At 43.4% G+C, this 22,669-nt stretch overlaps 2 protein-coding genes across 3 annotated transcripts in view; one reads left to right on the top strand and one right to left on the bottom strand.

Annotated features, from left to right (window-relative positions):
- Nucleotides 1-337: 337 nt before the first annotated feature.
- INSL3 (insulin like 3) lies at nucleotides 338-3,099 on the top strand. Its single transcript, XM_072601690.1, has 2 exons — nucleotides 338-743; nucleotides 2,518-3,099. Exons 1-2 carry the CDS (start codon nucleotides 575-577, stop codon nucleotides 2,745-2,747), a joined length of 399 nt encoding a protein of 132 aa, XP_072457791.1. The 5' UTR covers nucleotides 338-574; the 3' UTR covers nucleotides 2,748-3,099.
- The window catches only part of B3GNT3 (UDP-GlcNAc:betaGal beta-1,3-N-acetylglucosaminyltransferase 3), a 32,285-nt gene continuing 12,395 nt past the window's right edge, over nucleotides 2,780-22,669 (bottom strand). Inside the window, exons 2-3 of one of the 2 annotated variants that reach the window (XM_072601688.1) lie at nucleotides 7,799-8,559; nucleotides 2,780-6,281 (exon numbers count right to left, since the gene is read on the bottom strand). In XM_072601688.1, the coding sequence (XP_072457789.1) occupies nucleotides 5,721-6,281; nucleotides 7,799-8,425 (1,188 nt within the window). In that variant the 5' untranslated portion in view covers nucleotides 8,426-8,559 and the 3' untranslated portion in view covers nucleotides 2,780-5,720. The remainder of the gene's footprint in view (nucleotides 6,282-7,798; nucleotides 8,560-22,669) is intronic. The other variant, XM_072601689.1, reaches the window with a different exon arrangement.

Raw genomic sequence — 22,669 nt, forward strand, 5'->3', positions numbered from 1 at the left:
AGTAGAAATTGCAGTGATAGATTTAGATTTGTCCTCTGCAGAAACAAACAAACAAAAAAGACCTCAGACTTTTGAATGTTTAGAATTACAAACAAAAATGGAGTGGGCCTTAAGCAGGTTGGGGTGGGGGAAGTGTTCCTCATCCCTTGAGATCCTCAGGCAGAGACTGGATGAGCACTCTACGGGGACAGATAAGGGCCAGATCGGCCAGCCTCTGGGCTCTCTTCCACCTCTTGCCAAGGGTGGGTATCCCCTGTTCGGTTCGATTCCCTTTGCTCCGGCCTTGCACGCCCTGTGGGCTTCTGGTCTCTCCTCCAGAATCTCCCTGCCTTATTCCCTAGCTCCCTTCTCTTGGGCCTCTCTAGCCCTACAGCTACACTGGCCTTGACCCCTAAGGTGCCCCTGTTCCTCCTTCCTGGCCATTGAGTCCAATCAGATCTCCCAGAACTGCCCCCAGGGATTCTGCAGCTGCAGGGGTGGGTGGGGGGAGGCAGTGGGTGAGAACTATAAGAGCAGGGAGCTCTCATTTGAGGAGGGATGCTCCATCACCCTCTTCTGACCCTGTGTCCACGCCATGTCCCGCCTGCTGGCCCTGCTCTTACTCCTGCTCCTACCAGCCTGCGCATGCTCCAGGGAGGAACCCCAGAAACTCTGTGCCCACAACTTCATCCGAGCCCTTGTCCAGGTCTGTGGTGGCCCCCGCTGGGCCCTCCCTGAGGGAAAACAGGCCACCAGCGGTGACCGTAAGTCCTTGGGACAGGAGGGTGGGAAACTGAGCGTCCTCTGTCCCTTGTCCCACAGGGCCTGTTTCTCTTAGGTAGTATGTGCATCTAAGTTATTGATGAATGTGTCTCCTGTCTATATACATAGCTGTTTCGCTCTGTGTCTGTTTCTCCATCTGTCAGTCTGCAGTTCTTTACTAGGTCACCAGACCAGAGGACAGGAGGTAAGTACTATGGGATAATGGAAAGGTCTGATTTGGACTCCCATGATCTGGGTTCACCTCCCAAACTGCTCCTCACAGGACCATAGATTTAGAATTGGAAGGGATCATCTAGCTCAGGGTTTCTTAGCCCTTTTTTGTGCCCCAGACCCATCTGACAGTCTATCAAAGCCTAGGGACCCTACCCCTTCTCAGACTCGTGCTTAAATTTTCATTGAAGGGAATGCCAAATTTCAGTTACAGATTAATGAAAATAAAAATACAATTTTCCCCCATCCAAGACCACTAACTGTCCTGGAATCTAGCCAGGTCTGTGAACCCCAAATTAAGAATGCCCAATCTAGTCTAACACCTTTTTTTTTTATGTTTATTTATTTTTAGTTTTTGACATTGATTTCCACTAACACTTTTATTTTAAAGAGGAGGAAACTGAGACCCTTCCACCACCAAAGTGAATCGATTTGCCCAAGATTACACAGGTTGTGGCAGGTCTGAGATTCAAATCCAGGTCTTTGGACCCCAAATCCAGTGCTCCTTCCAGGAAACCAAGCAAGGAGGGTCTCCCTGTTATCCCTGACTCCCAGTATTGTGCCTTCAAATCTCAGCACCATTCCTTACAATTATCCCTGGTAACCCCTCCTCCCCCACACCCTCAAGAAAATGGCAAAAGGTAGTGTATGTGTGTGCATGTGTGTGCATGTGTGCATATGCGTGTGTATGCATGCATATGCATGCGTGTGTGTGTGTGTGTGTTCTCTTGGAGGAATAGGGGATGGGGAGGAAGCCAAGCCGCCATCCCAGGGCTACTACTAGTGAGACTGATTGAAGAGAGAGACAGGAGACCAGCAGGAAGTGGGGAGGAGGGGAAGTCTAATAATTCTTGACGTCGAGCCTTGAAGGGCTTCTCATCTCATTTGAAGCTCAGGGTATCTCTGTAAAGAAGGTAGTAAATGTTTTATTGGCTCCTTCGAACAGAGTGAGGGTGGTAGAGAGGAGTCAGGAAGATCAGAGCGCAAATGTGACCTCAGACCCTTAGTAGCTATGTGGCCCAGGACAAGTCACTTAGCCTCTATCTCAGTTTCCCCATCTGTAAGATGGGAATAATAGCAACATCTACCTCCCCTCCTTGTTGTGAGGATCAAATGAGATATTTGTCATGTGCTTTATAAATCTTAAAGGGTTAAGTAAATGCTATCATCATTATTGATAATAATTATCTATATTAATAATTAATATTATTAACTAAATTAAATTAATAAAAATAATAATATTGCTATTGATAATATAGCATTTTGAGGGCAGGTGTTGAATCTAGGACCAATGTTCTTTCCTACTGTATCACACTGTACTGTACTTCATACTGAATTTCAGAGAGGTTAAACAATTTGCCTATGGTCACACAGCCAATAGGTATCCAAGGTATTCATGTGCTTCTATGTCCATATTGATGAGCCTGAGTAAAGGGACCTGTGTACTGAAGTGGGGGGAGGCCTGGGGGACTTTGCAGTTGATATATCTTGCTGACTTCCTTGGGACTGGTCTTGTCTGGTGCCCTCTCCCCATCCCTCCCTCAGGAGAAATACTTCAGTGGCTGCAGACCAGACCCTTCCAGGGAACAGCACCAGATGAGAACTTGGACTTAGGACTGAAGCTGAAGCCCAGTCTGACTGCAGGTGCGAGTGGACTGGAGCTCCCCTCTGGCACCCAGAGGGCCCAACGCTGGCGAAGAGCCCCCAGCCCAGCCAAACACTGTTGTAACAATGGCTGCACCAAACAAGATCTGATGGCTTTCTGCCCCCATTAGTTTCCCCAGAAAGGGAAACTGAGGCCCAGAGAGGTCCATGGACTTCTCCAAGTACTCCTAAGAAAATCAAGGGAACAGAGAGGCTGGAGTCTAGCCTGGGCTGTGTGGTGCCACAACCCTAAACTCAGTTCCTCAGGGTTTGGGTTCAAGCCTGTGGCGACCAGAGGTCCCCAGGTTTTCCTGGAGCAATCGGAGCCCCAACTAGAAAGAATCTATAATTTCTAGGGGAAAACCAGGCAAGGCCATTACCTCCACTGACCCTGAGCTCCAATGTTGTGACTTCAAATGTCCTCTCTGTGTCCTCTGTATTTGCTCTGGGGGAAAAATAACCTAAGAAACTGGCAAAGGGTAATCTTTGTCTGTGATGTGTTGGGGCATGGGCTGGAGACCTTGGCTGCTAGCCTCTGGAGTCCAAGAAGAAGAGTCTTTAAAATGGTTTTCTTCTAATCACCCTGGGGTGGAGATTGTGGAAAAGTCATTCCCCTCCACATGGATATAAGGTGACTGCAAAGAAGTGATAACATTGGGATCGTGAATGGGTGGAGACCGTCTAGTCCAAGACACTTGTTTTATGGGTGAGGAAAGTGTGTTTCAGGAAGAAGAGGGAACTCAGCATCACAAGACTAGTCTCTAAGCTAAATTGTTTTTTCCCGTATATTCAGCTGCCTTGGTGGACTTCACACTTGACTAAGGCCTCCATGGCCCAGAAATCCATCGCCTACCAGCTCTTAGGTGGCAAAGTGGATAGAGGTATAGGGCCAGTCAGGAAGACCCAAGTTCAAATTCATGCACTTATATGACCCCAAGCAAGTCACATTTAATGTCTCTGGCTGCCTCAGTTTCTTCAACTGTAAAATGGGAATAATAACAGTACTTCCACCCAGGGTTGTTATGAGGATCAAAGGAGATATTTGTAAAGTGCTTAGCACTAGTGACAGGCGCATAGTAGGTGCTCACTAAATGTTGGTTTCCTTTTTGTCTGCCTGCCTTCTCCACATTGCCATGCTCCCTCCCCCTCAGTGTCAACTCTCCATTCAACCTAGAGTGAGGAAGGGGTGGACACCAGGCACAGAAAGGTGGGAAGGGAAACCCAGAAACCTGGAGGGGCCGGAAAGTTGGGATTCCAATTATTAATCCAACTCAGTGCATCTTCGATAGCTTCTCTTGGAAATGGGGCTGGGGTCACACTCAGAGATCACAGATGGGGAGAATCATAGGTGCAGGGCTTTCAACAATTTTTTATTGGGGGAAATGTGGAGTAATCAAGGCCCTGACATTGTTCTACTCCCTCCCAGCACCCAAGTCCCAAGAAGTTAGAGGGATTCAGTGGAAAGTGCCCTGGACTTGAATTTGAGTCCTGGGGTCTAACTATTGCTGCTGCTGAGTCATTTCATTCCTATCTGACTCTCCTTGACCCCATTTGGCAGAGATACTGGAGTGGTTGCCATTTCCTTCTCCAGCTCATTTTACAGATGAGGAAACTGAGGCACACAGGGTGAAGCAACTTGCCCAGTTAAGTGTCTGAGGCCAAATTTGAGTTCAGGTCCTCCTGATTCCAGGACACAGTTCCCTCAATCTGGCCCTGATTTATCTCTACAGTAAGGAGTTTGTAATAGATTAGATTGTAAACTCCTTGACAAGAGCAGGGGCTGTCTTTTGACTCTTTTTGTATCCCCCATGCTTAGCACAGTGCCTAGAGAATGGCAGGACCTTATACATGTCTTTTGCCTGAGTAGATGGGCATCTGAGATCATTTCCACCTCTGAAAGCTGAAAACACCAAATCCCTCTGGGAAAATCCTGACACCTCCCCCTCCTCAGCTCCAATCTGGGATGCTTCCTGCCAGGACAATGAAGGTCAGTGCTCTGGCTTTATAGTGGAGAGATCACTGATTTAGAGCTGGTGAGGACCACTGGCTCATTTCACAAATGAGGGGAATTTCTAGGCTCAGGGAAGTTAAGTCATTTGCCCAATGTCACGCAATAATAAGCCTCAGCAGCAGGATTTTACCCCAGGTCTTCCAACTCTGGTAGCTATGGCTTTACCCACCATCCTAGGCTGTCTCCTACGTGTTTGGCCATGCTGTGTGGCTACAGATCTTGGCCTCCCTTTACCTCAGGCCAGCAGATGACCATTAGAGACTGTGTGATTCCTTGGAAATGAGGATTCTTGGTTAGAAAGGGGCTCCTCCCTTCTCTAGGGACAGGTTAGGGTTCTGCATGATACCCCAAGGAAGAGCTAGGGAACATGATGGACAACAGAGGATCACAGGGTTTGAACCTAGAAAAGCCTCAATAGCACATCTAGTCCAAACTCACCCATTTTGCAGACTGGAAAACAAGCTTTGAGAAGGGAGAGATTGCCTCATCATGGGATAGTGGAAGGAATCCTGGATTGTGAATGAGAGAACCTGGGTTTACTCCAGGCCCTGTTAATTTATGGTAGATAAATGTTTGTTTTCCTCCTTCCTTCCTTTTAGGGGGCAAAGCATGGAGAAAACCCACTTCCCTCCTTCAAGCTCATAATCTTAGCTTCTACTGTCCTCCGTCAAACTGTGACCCTGTGCCCTGGTCCCATCTCTCATCTCATCTCATTCTCACAAGGCAAGATAGGAACTCTTCTGCCCATTTTGCCAACTGAGGAAACCGAGGTAGGGTATAGGGAAGGGACTCACCCAAGGTCATTCTAGTTGAGGGTACTACAGAGATTCAATGTTCCCTCTTTTCCTCCAATGAAAACCCACCTTTCTATAGCTTATAAAGCATGTTCCTCACAACAACCCTGTGAGGTAGGTAGTGTTTGGTCCAAAGTAAAAAGCTGAGGTTTTGGTCTGGGGAAGTCATTTCATTAAGGTCTCATAGTTGGCTTTGAAGTTATTTGTCCTGGTTTTTGTTCTTCTGAGTATCATGTGCTGGGTTATTCTCTTCAGGGATCTCTCAATCAGTCTGACCCTCTGGTCTTCTGGACCAGCCCTCAGTTCCTTTGGGTATATAATACTGACTTGCTACATTTCAGACCTGGATTCTTGAGGGCATCCCACATTAGTAGCATCTCATAAGGCAAGAAACGATGGACCAGGAGCAAGTCTTGGTAGAAGCAGGGGTCAAAGGACCCTATGCGAGGTGATGGTGCATTGACACCAACCACCTTAATTCCCATATGCCAAGCTGGTGCCAACCTTTCACGCTCTAGGCACATGCCCAGATAGACATCATCAATAGGGAAAAGAGGTATCATGTGAGAAGCCCGCCAGATGGCTCTTGTTGTAAATCGAGACATCAGGATCCCTCCTCCTCCACAATAGGGGGGGTACCTATCTTCCTTCATCACCAGCTCTGACACAAAGTACTTGCTCCATGGCAGCCGGATGGGTCCCACATTTCTGATGACATAGCCTACAAACAGGTGCTTGTCTGCCTTATTACCCTGCAGATACACCACCATGTTGTCCGTGTGGGCAAAGATATCGTCATCACCATTGAAGATGAAGGAAACATCAGGGCACTGGGCAGCAAACCACTCCATAAACAGCACCTGCCATAGGAATAGAGGAAGAGGTAGAATGCTGAGCCCTTCTGTGGGCTTGATACTCACTTGGCTACAGTCTCAGAGGCTCTCCATGGTCCATGAGGCATCTTTCCATCCCTAACCTCCTTGGTCCCTAACACCAGACTTCTGAGTGAGGCAGGGGAAGGATTTTCTCTCCATTTTACCAGTAGGGAAACTGAGGTCTGGAGAGGACTAACAGAACCCTATCTAGCAATCTGAGGATTCCAAAGCTCAGAGGGACCTTTGAGATCATCTAGCCTAGTATTTCCCCAACTCATTTGGAATCAGAACATCTTGGTGCTTGAAATACCCTGATGGGACCATCTATGCTCATCTAGAGGATGAGAAGCTGGGAGCATGATCCCCCTAGGATCATGAGATGAATGCTGGAGAAATACAGAAATTAACCTGAGCTTGATACTGAAAATTGTAATAACTATTTTTGAGCCATTTCCCCTCCGTATACTTCATTTTCTCATCTACAGCAAGGTATAATAGACATTCGATCTGGAGGTAGAAAACCTGGGTTCAGATTATTCCACAGATGCTAACTAGCTAGGGTAAATCACTTAACTTCTCAGAGCCTCAGTTTTTAAGTCTATAAAATGGGCATAAAAATTCTCACCCAAGGTTTAATTATGAGTTATTATTGAATTATGAGTTATTATTATCAAATGGTCTCTAATTGAACATAGAATGTCAGAAATGAGAAGACAATAGATTAAAAACTTTTTTCAAGCCAGGTGCTGTGCCTGTCATTGGAGATAAAAGACAAAACTAAGAGTACCTACCCTAAAGGACCTTACATTCCCCTGGGGGGGAGGGGGGAACAAGGTAAAGATGTTCACAGATGGGCAAATATAGGATAAATTCAAAATAAATACAAAGTGATGGGGGGAGATCTCTTGAAGAACGTGGCCTTTGAAATGAAATTCTGATGTTCTGAGGTCCTTCCCAACTGATGTCCTGCACCCCCAACTCTAATAGCTTACATCCTAAGATCTTTCAAGTTCTGACACCCTAGGCTCAATGGTCCCTCTTGGCTTTGACATCCTACAACCTTATGATTCTGTGAATTTGCTGTTTGGCATTTTAAAAAGGTCTTGCTAGCATCAAGACTCACTCTAGTCACTAGGGCTCAGTGACAGCTAATGTGAGAAACCATGCTTTAGTCCAATACTCTCATTTCAGAGAGGATATCAAAGACCAAAGAGACCATGACTTGCTCAAGGTCACATAGCAAATTGGAGACAAGTAGATTCAGGATTGTGGCCCAGGGTTCTCCCCCTCCTTCACCACACTGTCAAGAAGAAGAGATTGCTATTATCAATAGAGAAAACCAATACTAATTGGGGGTATCAGGGAGGAGATGGAGAAAGAGACCTCAGGCCATAGGCTGGTCCAGGTTTTCAACTAAAAGCATAGCATGTCCAGGTGGTGGAATTCAAGGTTGGAAAGGAGTGAGGTACTTGTCATCTCCCACCCCAGGGTCTGCCACTAACCTGCTTCAGGGTCAGATTGAAGAAAGTATCATGGAAATTCCACTGGAGAATATCTCCATGGGTCTGGGCCTCCATGGCCAGGAGTCGGTTCACTTTTCGAGCTTCTAGGACATTAGACTCAGTGCCCACTAAGAAGAGCCGGCGAATGGTGGCCCCCTTGACCTCTCGCTCCTGCCCCCATGTCCGTCGAATGATATCACGCCTCTCATAGTTCTTAGGGGATGACTTGATGGCTAGGAAGAGGAAGACGGGGCCCAACCCCCCGGGGGACCCTATACACTTATTTGGGGGGGCATTCTGAAGGATCGGGAAATCCCGGCAATGTTTGTAAAGGAGGAAGTTTTGGATGTGCTTGGGCTGGGCTGAGAAGCCAGACATGTTGGCCACAGAGGCATTGGCAAAGCAGGGTACCAGACGATGTTCAGACGGGGTTGGGTGTTGGGGCTCTGGGACCCTTTGCTGTTGCTGGAGCTCCAGAACCATTTGGGGCTGGAGCTCAGAGGTCCCCAAGTCTTGCCAACGGGTCTTATAGGAGAACTCCAAGGAACGGTCATGGAAGAGGAAAAGGAAGACCCCAACAGCTAAGGCCAGGAAGATCAATGCCAATCTTTTCTTCGGTCGTCGCATTATTTCCTGGGATACAAGAGAGAAGGATGGCAGGCCCAGTAAGAGAAAACCTTAGGCTTGGGGGAGGAATGTGTGCCCTGAACTTATGTGTGGCCTTGGGCAACTCACTTCTCTCTGGGTCTTGGTTTCCGCATCTGTAAAATGAGGAGGCTGGATAAATGATCTGGTAATTTCAAATCCAACATCCTGTGCCCCAGTTCTGACATTCTGTGTCCTAAGGGCCCTCCTAGTTCTGACATCCTGAGTTCTAAGGGCCCTCCCAGCTCTGACATCCTATGTCCTAAGGGCCCTGTCAGATCTGAGGTTCTAAAGGCACTCTTGAACCTGGTGTTCTGTGCCCTGTGGTCCTTCCCAGTTCTCATATTCTATGGTCCAAGGGTCCTTTCAAGCTCTATTAACTTGAAATTAGGGGGAAATTAAAGTAACGTTAAAAGGTAGCAATAAAAATTCATAAAAAAATAAAGCCAGAACTTAAAATTAGCTCCCTATAACTTTCTCCCATTGCCTCTACTTCTGTTCTTTTGGATCAAGGCTTCCTCTGTCCTGTGATGGCCCTTTAGATATGTGTGGTTTGTTGTGCTTTTTAAATTAATTTTAATTTTATTTTCCAATACAAATTCTCTACCCCCCACCTTCCATACTCATTGAGAAGGCAAGAAAAATATTACAAATATGTAGTCATGTAAAATAAATCCCTACATTAACCATTTCTAAAAGAGAGAGAGAGAGAGAGAGAGAGAGAGAGAGAGAGAGAGAGAGAGAGAGAGAGAGAGAAAGGAGAGGAGGGAAAGAGAAAAGGAGGAAGAGAAAGCAAGGAAAGAGAAAGGAAAAAAAAGAGGAAGAAAGGAAAATAGAAAAGAAGAGAGAGGAGAAATCAAGGAAGGAAGGAAGGAAAAAAGGCTTCCACCCATCAGCTCTATATTCAGTGTGGACCACATGCTTCAGCCTGAGCCTTTTGGAATCATGGGGGGTCATTGTGTGGATTAGAGTTCCTGAGTCTTTCAAAGTTGATTGTCTTTCTCTATAATTTTATAAATAATAATTGTTACTAATGATATTATCTATAATATTGCTACTGTTCTTTAAACTGTTCTTCCAGTTCCCGTTAGATATCTGAAAGCATATGGGTTTGGAGTCAGATGATCAGACATCAAGTTCCCAGATCAGTCACTTACCCACCCCAATGGGCAAGTCTCCAGCTCTCTGAGTCTCAGGTTCTTAATCAATAACTAAAGGTTCCAGACTATTAGAACTATAGTCCTGTGATCCTATGATCTCCGTTCTCTCCCCACCATCCCCCAGCCCTTTCTTCTCCCGGGGTAAACATTCTCGGTTTCTTCCACCGAGCCTCCTACCACACACCTGGCTTTCAGTCTTCTCACCATCTTGGCTGCCCTTCTCTGACCCTGTTCTGTCCAAATACAGCCCCTAAATTAGACAGTACTCTTCAGGTATTTCTGCCCAGGGTAGAAACCAGCAAGACAGCTTTCTTCCCTCATCCTGAAAGCTATATTTCTCTTAACTCAGTCTAAAGTTACATTAGTTTTGTGGGATTAGGGGTGAGATCCACCTGTCAGCTTGTATAACATTGGGGCCAATATCCCACATGCTCTTTATCACAGGAATTTCTGGTTTCCTTAGGTACAGCATGCCTGGATTTCAGAACACAAGTACTTATTCTCAAAGGAAAAGCCGGTTTCCCCAGAGTTTTCTAGGAGAGGTTCAGGGGAGGTTTACCATAGGGTGGGGCAACAAAAACACACCCTCTGGGGAGGAAGCAACAATCTCGCTTCACCGCATCCCCCACTCCCAACATCAGATGTCAACCCACTGTAGCAAAGGTCCATTCTTCCCTTGCTAGTCATAACTCTGGTTGCCCAGAACCCTCATTGGGATTCCATTCCTCTGGCCCCCATGTACTTCCAACCTTTTGCACGCACGTTGTTTCCACTGTTCACTGTTTGGTGTCTTTTTGTGGGGACACAAGACAGATTTACTTCTGTCACACCCATCCAGTGCACAATTACACCATCTACAGTCATTTCAAGTATGTGAAACTCCCTCCACCCATGAGAAGCAGATTTGCTTGAGGCTCAGACATGGTATGCTGACTTGTGATTCAGTTATTTTCACAGGATCAGCCTCTTGGTAACCCAATTTGGAGTTTTCTTGGTAAAGATACTAGAGTGGTTTGACATTTCCTTTTCTAGTTATTTTTTTAAAGAGATTAAGAAACTGAGGCAAACAGGGTTAAATGTCCAAGGTCACACAGCTACCAAGCGTCTGAGACTGGATTTGAACTCAGGTCTTCTGAACCCCAGGCCTGGCGCTCTATCCACTGCACCACCTAGCTAAAGTACACAGAAAGCTTTTATTTTTCTTTGATGTTTCTACAGCAAAGTTAAAGACTAAGTCAAATCAACAAGTCAATAAGTGTATCCTCTCCTCTTAGTGCTGGGCATGAGCTAAGCCCTGGGGCTACAAAGAAAGAAAAAAGACAATCCCTGCTCTCAAGGACCTCCTAGTCTAATGAAGGAGACCATATGCCAACAAGATACAGACTAGATAAATTGGAAATAACGTGCTGCTGGAAGGGGCTAGTATTAAGAGGGATTGGGAAAGAGTTCTTGCAGTTGAGACTTCAAGGAAGCCAAGTTATCTGACTAGTTGGGTTATCCTAGGTTATAAGGGCCAAATGCTTCTAAAAACCAAACCCCAAACAGAAGAGACTGGACAGGAAGGAAGGGGAGAGGGAGGAAGAGCTTGAAGGGTAGAAAAAGGATGTCAAGAGAAGGAGTGGGAGAAATTATATACTCTGAGCCACTTGTCCTCCCAGGCATTAGACTGGCAAACTTTGTTGGATGATGATTATCCAGGAAAGGTCAGGGGACAATAACAGTCAGGTAGGCTGGTGACACCCTGATGAGTGACAGACCACAAGAGAACAATTTGTCAACTTCCTGACAAAAACAAAGAGGTGTTTTCTTCCTGGGATGGGCACCCAAGATATGATAGAACCTCCCAAGGCTTTTGAAAATAATTACCACAAAAGGGAGTTGTCTGGGCATAATTCCCAAGGATTAAAATCTTCTAGGGTAGAAATGGGGAACTTGAGACCACATGTGACCTTCTAGATCCTTAAGTACTACTTGAATCCTAATTATGTGTTGGGGGTGTAAGCTCAGTTCCATGTGGACAGTCTTGGGCGGGTAAAGGTGAGGACTTCTGAACCTTAGAGTTCTCATGAGGCCCCCCAGGGAACAGCAGGGAATTGAGGTGTGAGACCCAGGCTATCTCGTGCATTTCCACCTCTTCCCGTGGGAAAAGTGCTGGGAGAGAGCATCCCCGCCCTCGAGATTGGCCCGGGGTATGAGCACACCTATTGTTGTCTAACAGGCACAGTATTCAGGTGCAAATTATGCGGCAGGAGAGCTTAAGTAGGGTCAGGAAAGCCTGAAGGCACTCTTAGTGCTGAGGGGCCCTTTGAGGACAGAAGGCCCTTCTTCCCTCTCCCCTCTCTCCCCCTCTTCCATTCTCCCATCTCCCCACTTCCACTTCCACTTCCATTCTCTTACTGTAAGATCTTTGCCTCCTTGGGAGATTTCTCTCTCCTGAGGAAGAATTCCCCCTGCACATGTAACCAAGACCCTGAATAAAGCCTAACCCTTGTTCGACTCTGGAAAGTCTCTTCTCTCATACGTTTATCCAGTTTGGCCAGCCGAAGACCTGCGATAGGTAAGGTAAGACTCGGGTAGCCCTTAGGCTTCTAGGCCTGGCAGTTATGTTCTGTAAAGTTTGGTTTCTGTCAAAAGGCGGCACTTAAGGATTTAGAAGGTTGCAGGTTCTCCTCCCCTATTCTATGGGAAGTCAACCCAAGAGAAGTAGAATGCTGACAAGAATGGAATACAGAAGACTCAAATGTGGAAGAACCCCAGCAAAGAGGAAGAACAGGAATTATCTGGAGAGACCACTGTAGACGCACGGGGCCTTCACTGCCCAACTTTGATTTTTAAAAGATGTGTATAGATGGAAGCAAGGGCAGCCAGCCTCTGCCTGCTCTCTTCTCACTCCTCCAGCCTTTACAAATCGCCTGTTGACTCATCTTCCAAGTTCAAATCTGGCCTTAGACCAGACTATGTGACCCTGGACAAGTCACTTAATCCTGTTTGCCTCAGTTTCCTCATCTGTCAAATGAGCTGGAGAAGGAAATGGCAAATGGCCCCAGCATCTTTGCCAAGAGATGGAGTTTGACATTGTTGACTGCTAATATATGTACAGTGCTGCACAAACCTCTGAGCATCATATAAATACTAGTTATTAGAATTATTGCTATTATTAGTCCTACATACTCTTTCCTTTCTGGGTTTTCATGATACTTTGCTGGAACACCATCCAAATCTTACTTCTTAATTGTGGGTGTGACCTAAAACTCATCTCCATTTTTTTCAGGCTCTCTACTCTTTCCCAAGATGATCTTCCCAGCTCCCATAGCTTAATTATATCTAGTAGATGACTTCCAGATATTCCTATCCAGCCCCAGTCTCTCTCTTGTGCTCCAATTCCCCTTATCATCATTATTTTTTAAAAATTATTTTGTTTTCAGTGTTCTATAATCACTTCCATATATCTTGGATTTTTTCCCCTTCCTCCCTTTCCTTTCCCCCTCCCTCCCCACTCCCTCCCCGAGACAGCTTACAATTTTATATACGTTCTACACATACATTCCTGTTAAATACAATTTCACCATAGTCATGTTGAATAGAAGAATTAAAATGAATGAGAGAAACCATAAAACAAAACAACATATAACACAAAAGAAAATGGTCTGTTTCATTCTGCAATCCAATTCCATAGTTCTTTCTCTGGACACCATCATTATTTCAATGAATAATTCCAAGCAACTGCCCCATAGATATCTCAAGCTGAAGTATCCAAACACAAACTCATCATCTTTCTCCTTGTGTTAGGAGTGGCATCTGTTTTAGGCAGGCTGGACTGGTCCTGTAAGAGGGTATGGGGACCACTTGGCTTCCTTGCCACCAGAGGCATAAAGTCCAATCTATATGGAGTTGGTGCGGAAAGTTTTATCAGTGTTCCTTCCAGATTAAGTGTAGTTAGTTGCCATGGAGAATGCGTAGACAGAAAGGAATAGCCCTCTTTATGTGAATTAGAGCCCTTTTAACCTTGAGAATGTTATCCTTTTACCTTGTCGCCAGTAAAGTTGTTTGTATTGCATTTTATGGTCCAGAAGTGTCTTTTTATATTCTAAACCTGGTCCAGAATATTTGGCACAGTTGACAGGGCTGTTCGCAATTGGCTTTATGTTAAATTCATATTTTTTTTAATGGGGGCGGGGAGGGGAAGAGGATGTAGAACAAATAGTCTCAGATGATCTGCTGGTCAGATTTAACAGTGTGGCATCCTGTGATCACAGTGAAGTATGCTGGGAAGCTTCTCAGTGGCATAATGATGAGCTCCGTTTTTCTTGCAGGATTAGTGCAAAGAATGTTTAAAGAATTTGAAAGGGAAAATGAAAACAGAAAAATCAAGTATTCCCTGACAACTTTCAGAAAGCTTAATCACCAACCAAAGGAAAATAAAGATGAATTGTCCTTGTATATTAAGCAATTAGAGTCAGAGGGAAAACACTTTTTAATCTTTCCAAACTATGGCTTGACGGTGGGGGGTGGGTAAGGGTGGGGGCTATGGTATAGTCAATGGATCTGGTAATAAAATCATTGAAAAAAGCAATGATAATTGGGAATGATGGACTACAGGTGGGAAGTGTGAGCCCTGACTCAGAAGTTTCCCTGGAAGAGGATAGAAAATCTCCCAAGATCTCAGTTTAGAGGTGTGAGCTGGGGATTGCCTTTTGTCCCTTTTCAGGTGGATAAAATACCGAGCCTCACAAAGATGAGTTCTCTGTACAGCCAGTTCCCTGATGGAGGATAGTAAGTGAGGAGGTAAAACCTTTAAAAGAGAGAGATTTGGTGAACTGGATTTATACCTTTTCCCAAATCAATCAATCTCTCTCTCTCTCTCTCTCTCTCTCTCTCTCTCTCTCTCTCTCTCTCTCTCTCTCTCTCTCTCTCTCTCTCTCACACACACACACACACACACACACACACACACTCTCCTACTTCAAGTGCAATGAGATCCTATCTTTTGGGGAGCCCCATCTAAATTGTATGACCCATTCCCAACAAACCACAATCAATCAATGAAGTTTAAACTGGAGGAGGCATGATGCCTTCTATCATGTTAGTTCTTAGTGAAGGCAAAGGATCCTCTTTCCCATATGGAGATGTAGGTATACTTTTTGAATCAGAGGGTCTACAAGATGACCAATGTTAATAAAATCCTAGCTGGGTATCGGGGACAGATACAGTAAAGATTCTTCTACTCTAATCAAATTTAGGACATCTCTGAAAACCTCTGCTTTTTCTGATGACTATATCATCCGGCCATTTCTCCACTCTACCAGTCATTCAGACTCACCCAAGTCTTTCCATTTAGGTTTGAGAATCTATCAGAATGAGTCTCCCTAGGGTAAGGACCAAGGTTCCTCCAAGGCTTAGGTTATTCTAAAGAGAAGGACCACAAGGCACCATGTCTGAGTCATTGTGACTTGGGAAGGGGAAAGGGGGAAATCACTAAATAAGATCTTAGCAGCTATGTTACTATCATACAAGGGGACTCTCCACTGTCCATAGGTTTATCCCAGTTTCTCCTGGGGTTTAGGGGTAAAGGCCACAAAGAGAAAGAACATCCTTGCTCATATGGAGTTGAGTGGAAGATCTATTGGTTGTGTCTTAGTTGGGATAGGTATGGCTAATTGGGGCAAGTATATTGTGGACATGGGTATTAAGACTCGTGCCTACGTGGACATTTATAATAGTTTCTCTGCCTGCTCTTAAATGGATGCCCTGGGAGTTGCTTAAACCATCCAGTGTAGTTAAATATTAAATAATATTAGGTGAGGTGTGTGCATGTGTGAGTATGAAAGATATTTCCTTACCAGTAATGGAAATGAAGGTTAGATTACTTTGCTACCTATATTTTCCTTAAAATAACCTTGTGTGGCCAACGAACAAAGTAGACTGGAGATTCTTGAGAGTTAAATAAAGTTCTTTTGCTAAGTATTTCAGCTCTTGTTGACCTTATCAGTTTGGTGGACCAGGAAGTCCTGGGCTTGGGATAGTAGTAAGGGGTTAGTGATTTTCCCATTGCCTTTTCCATCCCCATGACCAATCAAGAAAAATTTGATTTTACCTGGGAAGGAGCTCAGTATCCCATCACTACTTTTCTTCAAGGTTCTTTGAATTTGCCCTCATACTGTCAGTTTGATTGGCAGAGGCTACCCTTTCAGAGGGTACTGGTGCCCACTTTTATACCAAAGATGTAATGTTGACTGGGCTAGATGAGGCCACAGAGATTGTCAAACAGATCATGGCTCTTACGAGGGATGAGAGTGGAAGATCAAACCAAAGGAAAATTTAGGGGAATAAATTGAATAAGGAGAAACCAGATGATGGCTAACCCAAAAGTGTGATAATATTCACAAACTTAGAAGGAGATTCATAGGTTTATTGGACTATTTGGATCCAGTTTCTTGGATCTGATCTTCAGGAAGATTTATGTGACCAGGATGGACAACATTTGGACATAATCCCAACTAAACCCCTCTGGTCCTTCTTTATTTCCCTCTCTGGGGAGTTTCCAAGGCTTTGTTCCATACAATCCAGAGAAAAGGTACAGGCCTTCCTCCCTTCCCTTGGGATGGTTTGGACAACTTCTTCATAACCAAAGTCTGAGGTGGATGAAGGTGTAGAATAATTAGGAAGTGCTTTGCTTTTTAATGCTATGGGGAAGGTAAAACTAGCTTTTTTTAATCACCATGGCAAATGAGAATTCATTTGAGGAAAAATGGGAATTCTTTAGCTGATGAGGTAATAATCTTAAGTTTCTCTATAGAGGTAAGGAATTCGCATCCAACCCCCACAGAGGACGGGTACCCTAACAGTAAAGACCTCTAAAAGGCCAAACTAGCTAGTATTTATATGACGGTTTAGGATTTTTCAAATGGCTTTACAAATGTTAATTTATTTGATCCTTAAAACAACCCTGTGAGGTAAATTCTATTATTATCCCCATTTTACAAAGGAAGAAACTGAGAAACAAAAAGGTGAAGTGATTTACCCCAGAGTCATGCAATTAGGAAGTGTCTGCACCACAAAGCTGCCTGATGGCATCATCCCATCCCTGCTCAAGGCTCCTAGGGAGGTGGAGCTTTTGTCTGTGGTGGGCCAGGGAACGATGAATAGGTGGTCCTCTCTGAGATAGGTTCTGTTCAAGAGATAAGTGACCTCCTAGGTATACACTCTTATACAGATGAGCCAGATGTATAGTGGGAATGAGTGACAGTTATGAATTATTTTATTTCTTTTTGAAATTTATTTTCTATCCTAGGAAAAGTTTTAGTTATAAGCATATGGAAAATAGAAACATTTCAAAAGACGCTGGTAAATTTCTAACTCATTACTCTAATGTGCATGCATGGTGGCTACCTACTGCAACTCAACCTGCAAAGGAATGGGTGAAGAAAGAAGGGAAAGAGGAAAATGGTGAAAATTAAGCTGTCCCTTTTACATCATGGGTCTTCTGGGTGCGGTACCACTGTGATCTGGAAAGTCCACGGTACCAGAGAAGTCTAGATTTTTTTTTTCTTTAATGGAGTATTTACAATACCTTATTTTATAATTTGGGTTAAGTATTTGGTCATAGGCTATATTACATAATACTATACATATATTTTATGCATTTCTGAGTTTCTAAACTTTTTCTGTGTTGTCTGTTGATCTTCACGTCGTCTGCGGTTTCCGCAGAACTCCCCCAAAAGTCCCATTTAATTTCTTATGCCTATCTGTGATATATCAAAAGCGATAGGGAAAATCATGATGTGAAAATCACAGTGTGGAAGGGATCACAGTACATTGGAAACTGAGATAATAATGACAGATAGCAATGATTTAGTGCTTTCAGGTTTGCAAAATTTATTATTATCTTATGATTATGAACTATTAATTAATTATTAATATCTTATCATTATTATCTGATTTCAATCTTGTTAGCTGCCATGATTCTCTCTATGGGCTGAAAAGTAAGTGACTTATTTGTCCAGGGTTGCATAGCTAAAATAAATATCTGGCATAGAATTCAAAAATCTCTTCCTGATTCTAAGCATTATAGCATGTCCTATCATACTACAGTCATTAAAATCTAACCTTTACCACCCCCCTCAAAAAAATTTTTTTTTCAAAATAACTCAGGAAGTGACCATGGTTAGGACTCCTGCACATAACTGAAATGCTACAGCTTCACACAAATCACCTCTCTGTCTTATTGTACAGTAGTATGTAGTATGTATGCTTTTCTTCTAAAGAAGGAACGTATGGAATTAGGGGAACAACGAGGATTCTTAATTATTTGTTGTGACCTGGAACTCTTTAGCAGTCAATTTGGTGAAGCCTATAGGCCCCTTCTCAGAATCATGTTTTTAAATTCATAAAATAAAATACATAGCATTACCAAGGAAATCAATTACTTTGAAATAGCATAAAAAAAAAACCAACTAAAACCAAGTTAATGGATCCCAGATTAAGAACCTTTATTTAGTGTATACTAAAGTTGGGGTGGCTGGGTGATTCAGTGTTGGGCCCGAAGTTAGGAAGACTTAACTTCTTGAGTTCAGATCTGGCCACAGACACTTAATAGCTATGTGACCCTCGGCAAGTCCTTAACTTAACCCTGTTTCCTCAGTTTCCTCATCTGTCAAATGAGCATGGCAAACTACTCTAGTATTTTGCCAAGAAAACCCCAGATGAGGTCATGAAGAGTCAGAGATGACAGAAAGACAACTTACAACAACAAAAAAGTTGGAAATCTAAAAAAGAAATCTAAACAAAGACAGGCATATTAAAAATAACTGGTTCCTCGCTTGGGTCATTCATTCTGTCAAATTTATAAAATTCAGTCTTAAAATTAACATTGCATCATGGTACAAAGTAAATAAATCACTCCTCTCTCTCTCCTCATCTTCACTGTCTGCACTGATTAAGGAAAATATGTTGGGTTTGCCCTCAGAATCTTGAATCACCTCAGAAATGAGATTTTTGTCATTGTGGTGAATTTATATAAAGCAGGTTTTTTGGAACTATTTTGGAACCCATTTTGGAATAAAGAATGTTGTCTGAGTCATCTGTGCTATGGACCTAATATTTTTCATGCTTCTCCTGGCCATCTTGGTTGTCTATGTATTAGTCGATCTACTGCAAACTTCATTCCCCTCTCTATATCACTTGTACTTTTACAGACTGTGTATTGTTCTAAGGGTAGCTCTTCCTCCAACGCTATTCTAAGATTCCAGTGTCTGTTCCAATGCCTATTTAGGACTATTTTGTTTTGTTTTCTGAGTAAATCACATTAGGATTGTTTTAAGATTGTCTTAGCAGAAAGTACTCTGGAAAATTTTGGGGACCTTGGCACCAAGGGGTGGGATATGATAGGAGTGGTACCTGTTTTATGTCGGTTGGGTTGGTCTTTTAAAGAGGGCAGAGAGGCTGTTTGGGGAGTGGCATAGAAGTTTTACTAGAGTCTCCCAACACCCTAAGGAAAGATGGCATGGGGTTTTACCATTGCCTTTTCTGCCCTTTAGGAAATATCTTCCTAATCTAGCATGGCTAGTTGCCACAGTAAATGCAAAGGGTTATAGGAGTAGCTGTTTTTATATGAATTAGTATCTTTTTAACTTTAGGAGCTATATCTTTTTAATACTTTTTCACTAGTAAAGTTTTTAAAACTTCATTTTATGGCTCATAAGTCATTCTAACCATGAACCTGAATCACTGGACTGGTTTGAATGAGGCCCAACTCAGAATACCCCTTCTACCCATCCTTCTTCTGAGCTGCCCTTTTTCTGTTGAGGGTACCATCCTCCTCCTAACTGGCCAAGTTCACAACCTCAGTTTAATCTTCAACTCCATGCTTTTCTCTCCCCACGTGTACAATTGCCAAATCTTGTCATTTTTCTCTCTGTGGCATCTCTTGTATATATTCTCTTCTCGCCACTCACTTGGCTGCTACCCTGGTTCAGGCCCATGTTGTTTATTAACTGGACAACTATAAGAGCCTACTCATCTGACACAAGTCTCTCACCGCCCCAGTCCATCCCCTACACAGCTGGCACAGTGATTCTCCTAAAGCACCTACTAGGTGCCTGGCATCGTACTAACCTCTGGGGATACAAAAAAAAAAGGCAAAAAGTCATCCCTGCCCTCAAGGAATTTCCAAACTAATGGGAAAGGCAACATGCAGTCATCCATGCACACAAGATAAATACACATATATGAAACATATATAACATGTGTATATACACATATATACACACAAGATATATGTACACAAATATGTACTTCATACAGGACAAATATGTACGTGCTATATATGCCATATATACATGTCAAATATGTTGTATATGACACATATGCACTATGTGTCAACTATATATTCTATACATATGACACACACATATATATACATACACTGAAAATATCAAAGTTAATATTACCTCTCATTTCTCCTGTATTTGTTCAATAATGTAACTGATTTTATGCTGTATTAATTTTAAAATTGGGTCTGCATTCACCTGGTTACATCCCTGAATTGAGCTCAGGAATCCATGTTCTCTCTGAGTTAGTTTAAAGTTATAATTAATGGGAAAAACTGTTCATGTCTGCAGCTCCTGGGAAAACACCAAGACATCTGGGATTATCTTTGAGTCTTGAAGCTAGCTCTTAGATAAATTGTCCTTAAACTGTCCTTGAACCATCAAAGAAAGCCTGATCACTCTAACAAACCTTTCTAGGAACCTGGGAGTCCTTAATTCAGGTCCATTAACAAGGTCTTCAATATGCAAATGGGTCCAATAAATCAATCAAGCATCCCTCTATAAAAGAAAGAGTGGTTATTAGCCCCATGGTAGTGCTAGCCCTTTTCCTTGATGTAGCCAATCATGTTGTCTCCACCTCCATGATGCTGTGTACCCTGAAACCAATCACATTGTCTTCCCCACCTACTCAACTCTTTACTACCCAAAACTATATGAGGGCTAGTGAGTCCTATCTTGGGATCTTTTGGTCTTTAAGAGAGGCTACTGACCTAATTTATTGGTCTCTGTTAGCCTAATTAATAAATTGACCATTCTCAGACCATCGTCTCTCAGTTTACCTCAATTTTCAAATGTAACACGCTATATATGACAAATATATACACATACTACATATAAACATATTTATATCATAGCTATACATACATACATATATATGTATATGTGTATAGATAGATAGAGATAGATATGTAACAAATTGGAGATAAAAAGCAAAAGTCTAGTCATGTTATTCCTCTTCTCAATAAGCTCCAGTAGCTCCCTATTGCCTCTAGGACTTAATCGATTCGTAACCTGGCTGTGATCTACCTTTCCTATATATTACATATTATCTAGCTTATCTAGAATTCTGTCAAACTGCCCTCCTTGCTTCTCATCACGTGATACTCTCCTCTTTCATCTCTGTATCTCTGCACTGACCTAGAATGAATGTACTTTCTTCCCTCAATTCTGCCTCTTAAAAATTCCTTGTTTTTCTAAAAATTCAGCTCAAGGATCATCTTATATGCTGATGTCCCTCCTCACCTGAATTACCTAGTACATATAGTGTCCTAGCTGTATGTACTATATCTGGTAATAGGATATATACTCCTTGAAAGAAGGGATTACTATTCTCAGTGTCTTTCTTTCTTTCTTTCTTTCTTTCTTTCTTTCTTTCTTTCTTTCTTTCTTTCTTTCTTTCTTTCTTTCTTTCTTTCTTTCTTTCTTTCTTTCTTTCTTTCATAGAATCATAGACTTAGAGCAAGAAGAGACCTGAGACAACCCTCATTTTATGAATCAGGCCATTTGAGGCCTTCACAGGGAAAATGGTAGTCAAATTTCCTCCTTTCACAGCCCTTATTTCCTTGACCTTTCTCCTCTAAGAGAAACTTCAGACACCTTGAAACGGTTCTGCTTCCCCCCTCCTTCCCACTCTCCCATTGTTCCTCTATGGGAGGCCTGTAGTCATTGCCTCTGGACCCCCAGAGTAGGGAGAGCATACAGCCAATGCTTCAGGTCATGGGCTTCCCCTCTCCCCAACCACAGCTTCCCTCCTTCCCTCACAAAGAACACTTTCTTTCAAAGAAGACCCAGCAAGTTTTATCTCTTCAATATATGTGGAGCCTGGAGCCCTTGCAGGTTCAGCTTCCTGACTTTTGCCTACAGCTTGCATTTGCCACCCTCTTGCCCCCAACCTAAACCCTCTTTCCAGCCCAACCTCCTCTCAACCTCCTGGCTGAGTCTTTTGTTTCAAGAGTCTTAGAAAGCATCAGCAAACAGTGTAAGCAAAGGTCTCATCCTGAGGGCTGAAACCCAGGCTTCTTGTTCAGTGCCCCCTTCCCCCTCTCCTTCCTTGCTTGCAGCCTCAGACCTAGGCAGACCCTCCCACTTGCTCTCCAGCCCCCAATACCTCCCATGCTTTCCTGCCCATGCCTGTACCCACTTATAGAATTCCTGCTGCCCTATCTCTGGGCAACATTATCCTTATTCTTCAAGGTCAGTGTAAATATAATCGCCTCCAGGAAGCCTTTGGCATGGGATAGAGAGAGCTGGATTTGGAATCAGGTTCAAATGCTTCCAGACACTTACTAACTGGGCCTCAGTTTCCTCATCTGTAAAATGAGGGAGTTGGACTCCAGGGTCCCTCCTAGCTCTAAATCTATGACATTATAGTCCTTCCCCTCCACTATGTCTTCTGCACTCCTACATTCCTGTATCAGGCTAGCTCCTGGAGGAGGAGGTATTCCTGTCCTATATCTCTGCTAGACTATGAACCCTATCAGGATCTGGCTTTTACCTATCCCTCTTCTTGGTCAGCTTAGGACCCTATGAACAGCAAAGGGTAGATAAGATTTTGAATTGAAATGAATCTGCCTTAGATGGAAGATCTTTAAATCTCATAAACTGTTGAGTGAATGAATGGGGAGGAAGGGAAGGAAAAGTAGTTTACTGTCCTAGGTGGTACAGTGGTTAGAGTGCTGGACTTGGAATAAGAAAGACCTGAGTTCAAATCCTGTCTCAAATACTTACTAATTATGGGA

This window comes from Notamacropus eugenii, chromosome 4, assembly GCF_028372415.1.
Source record: "Notamacropus eugenii isolate mMacEug1 chromosome 4, mMacEug1.pri_v2, whole genome shotgun sequence".
Lineage (NCBI taxonomy): Eukaryota > Metazoa > Chordata > Mammalia > Diprotodontia > Macropodidae > Notamacropus > Notamacropus eugenii.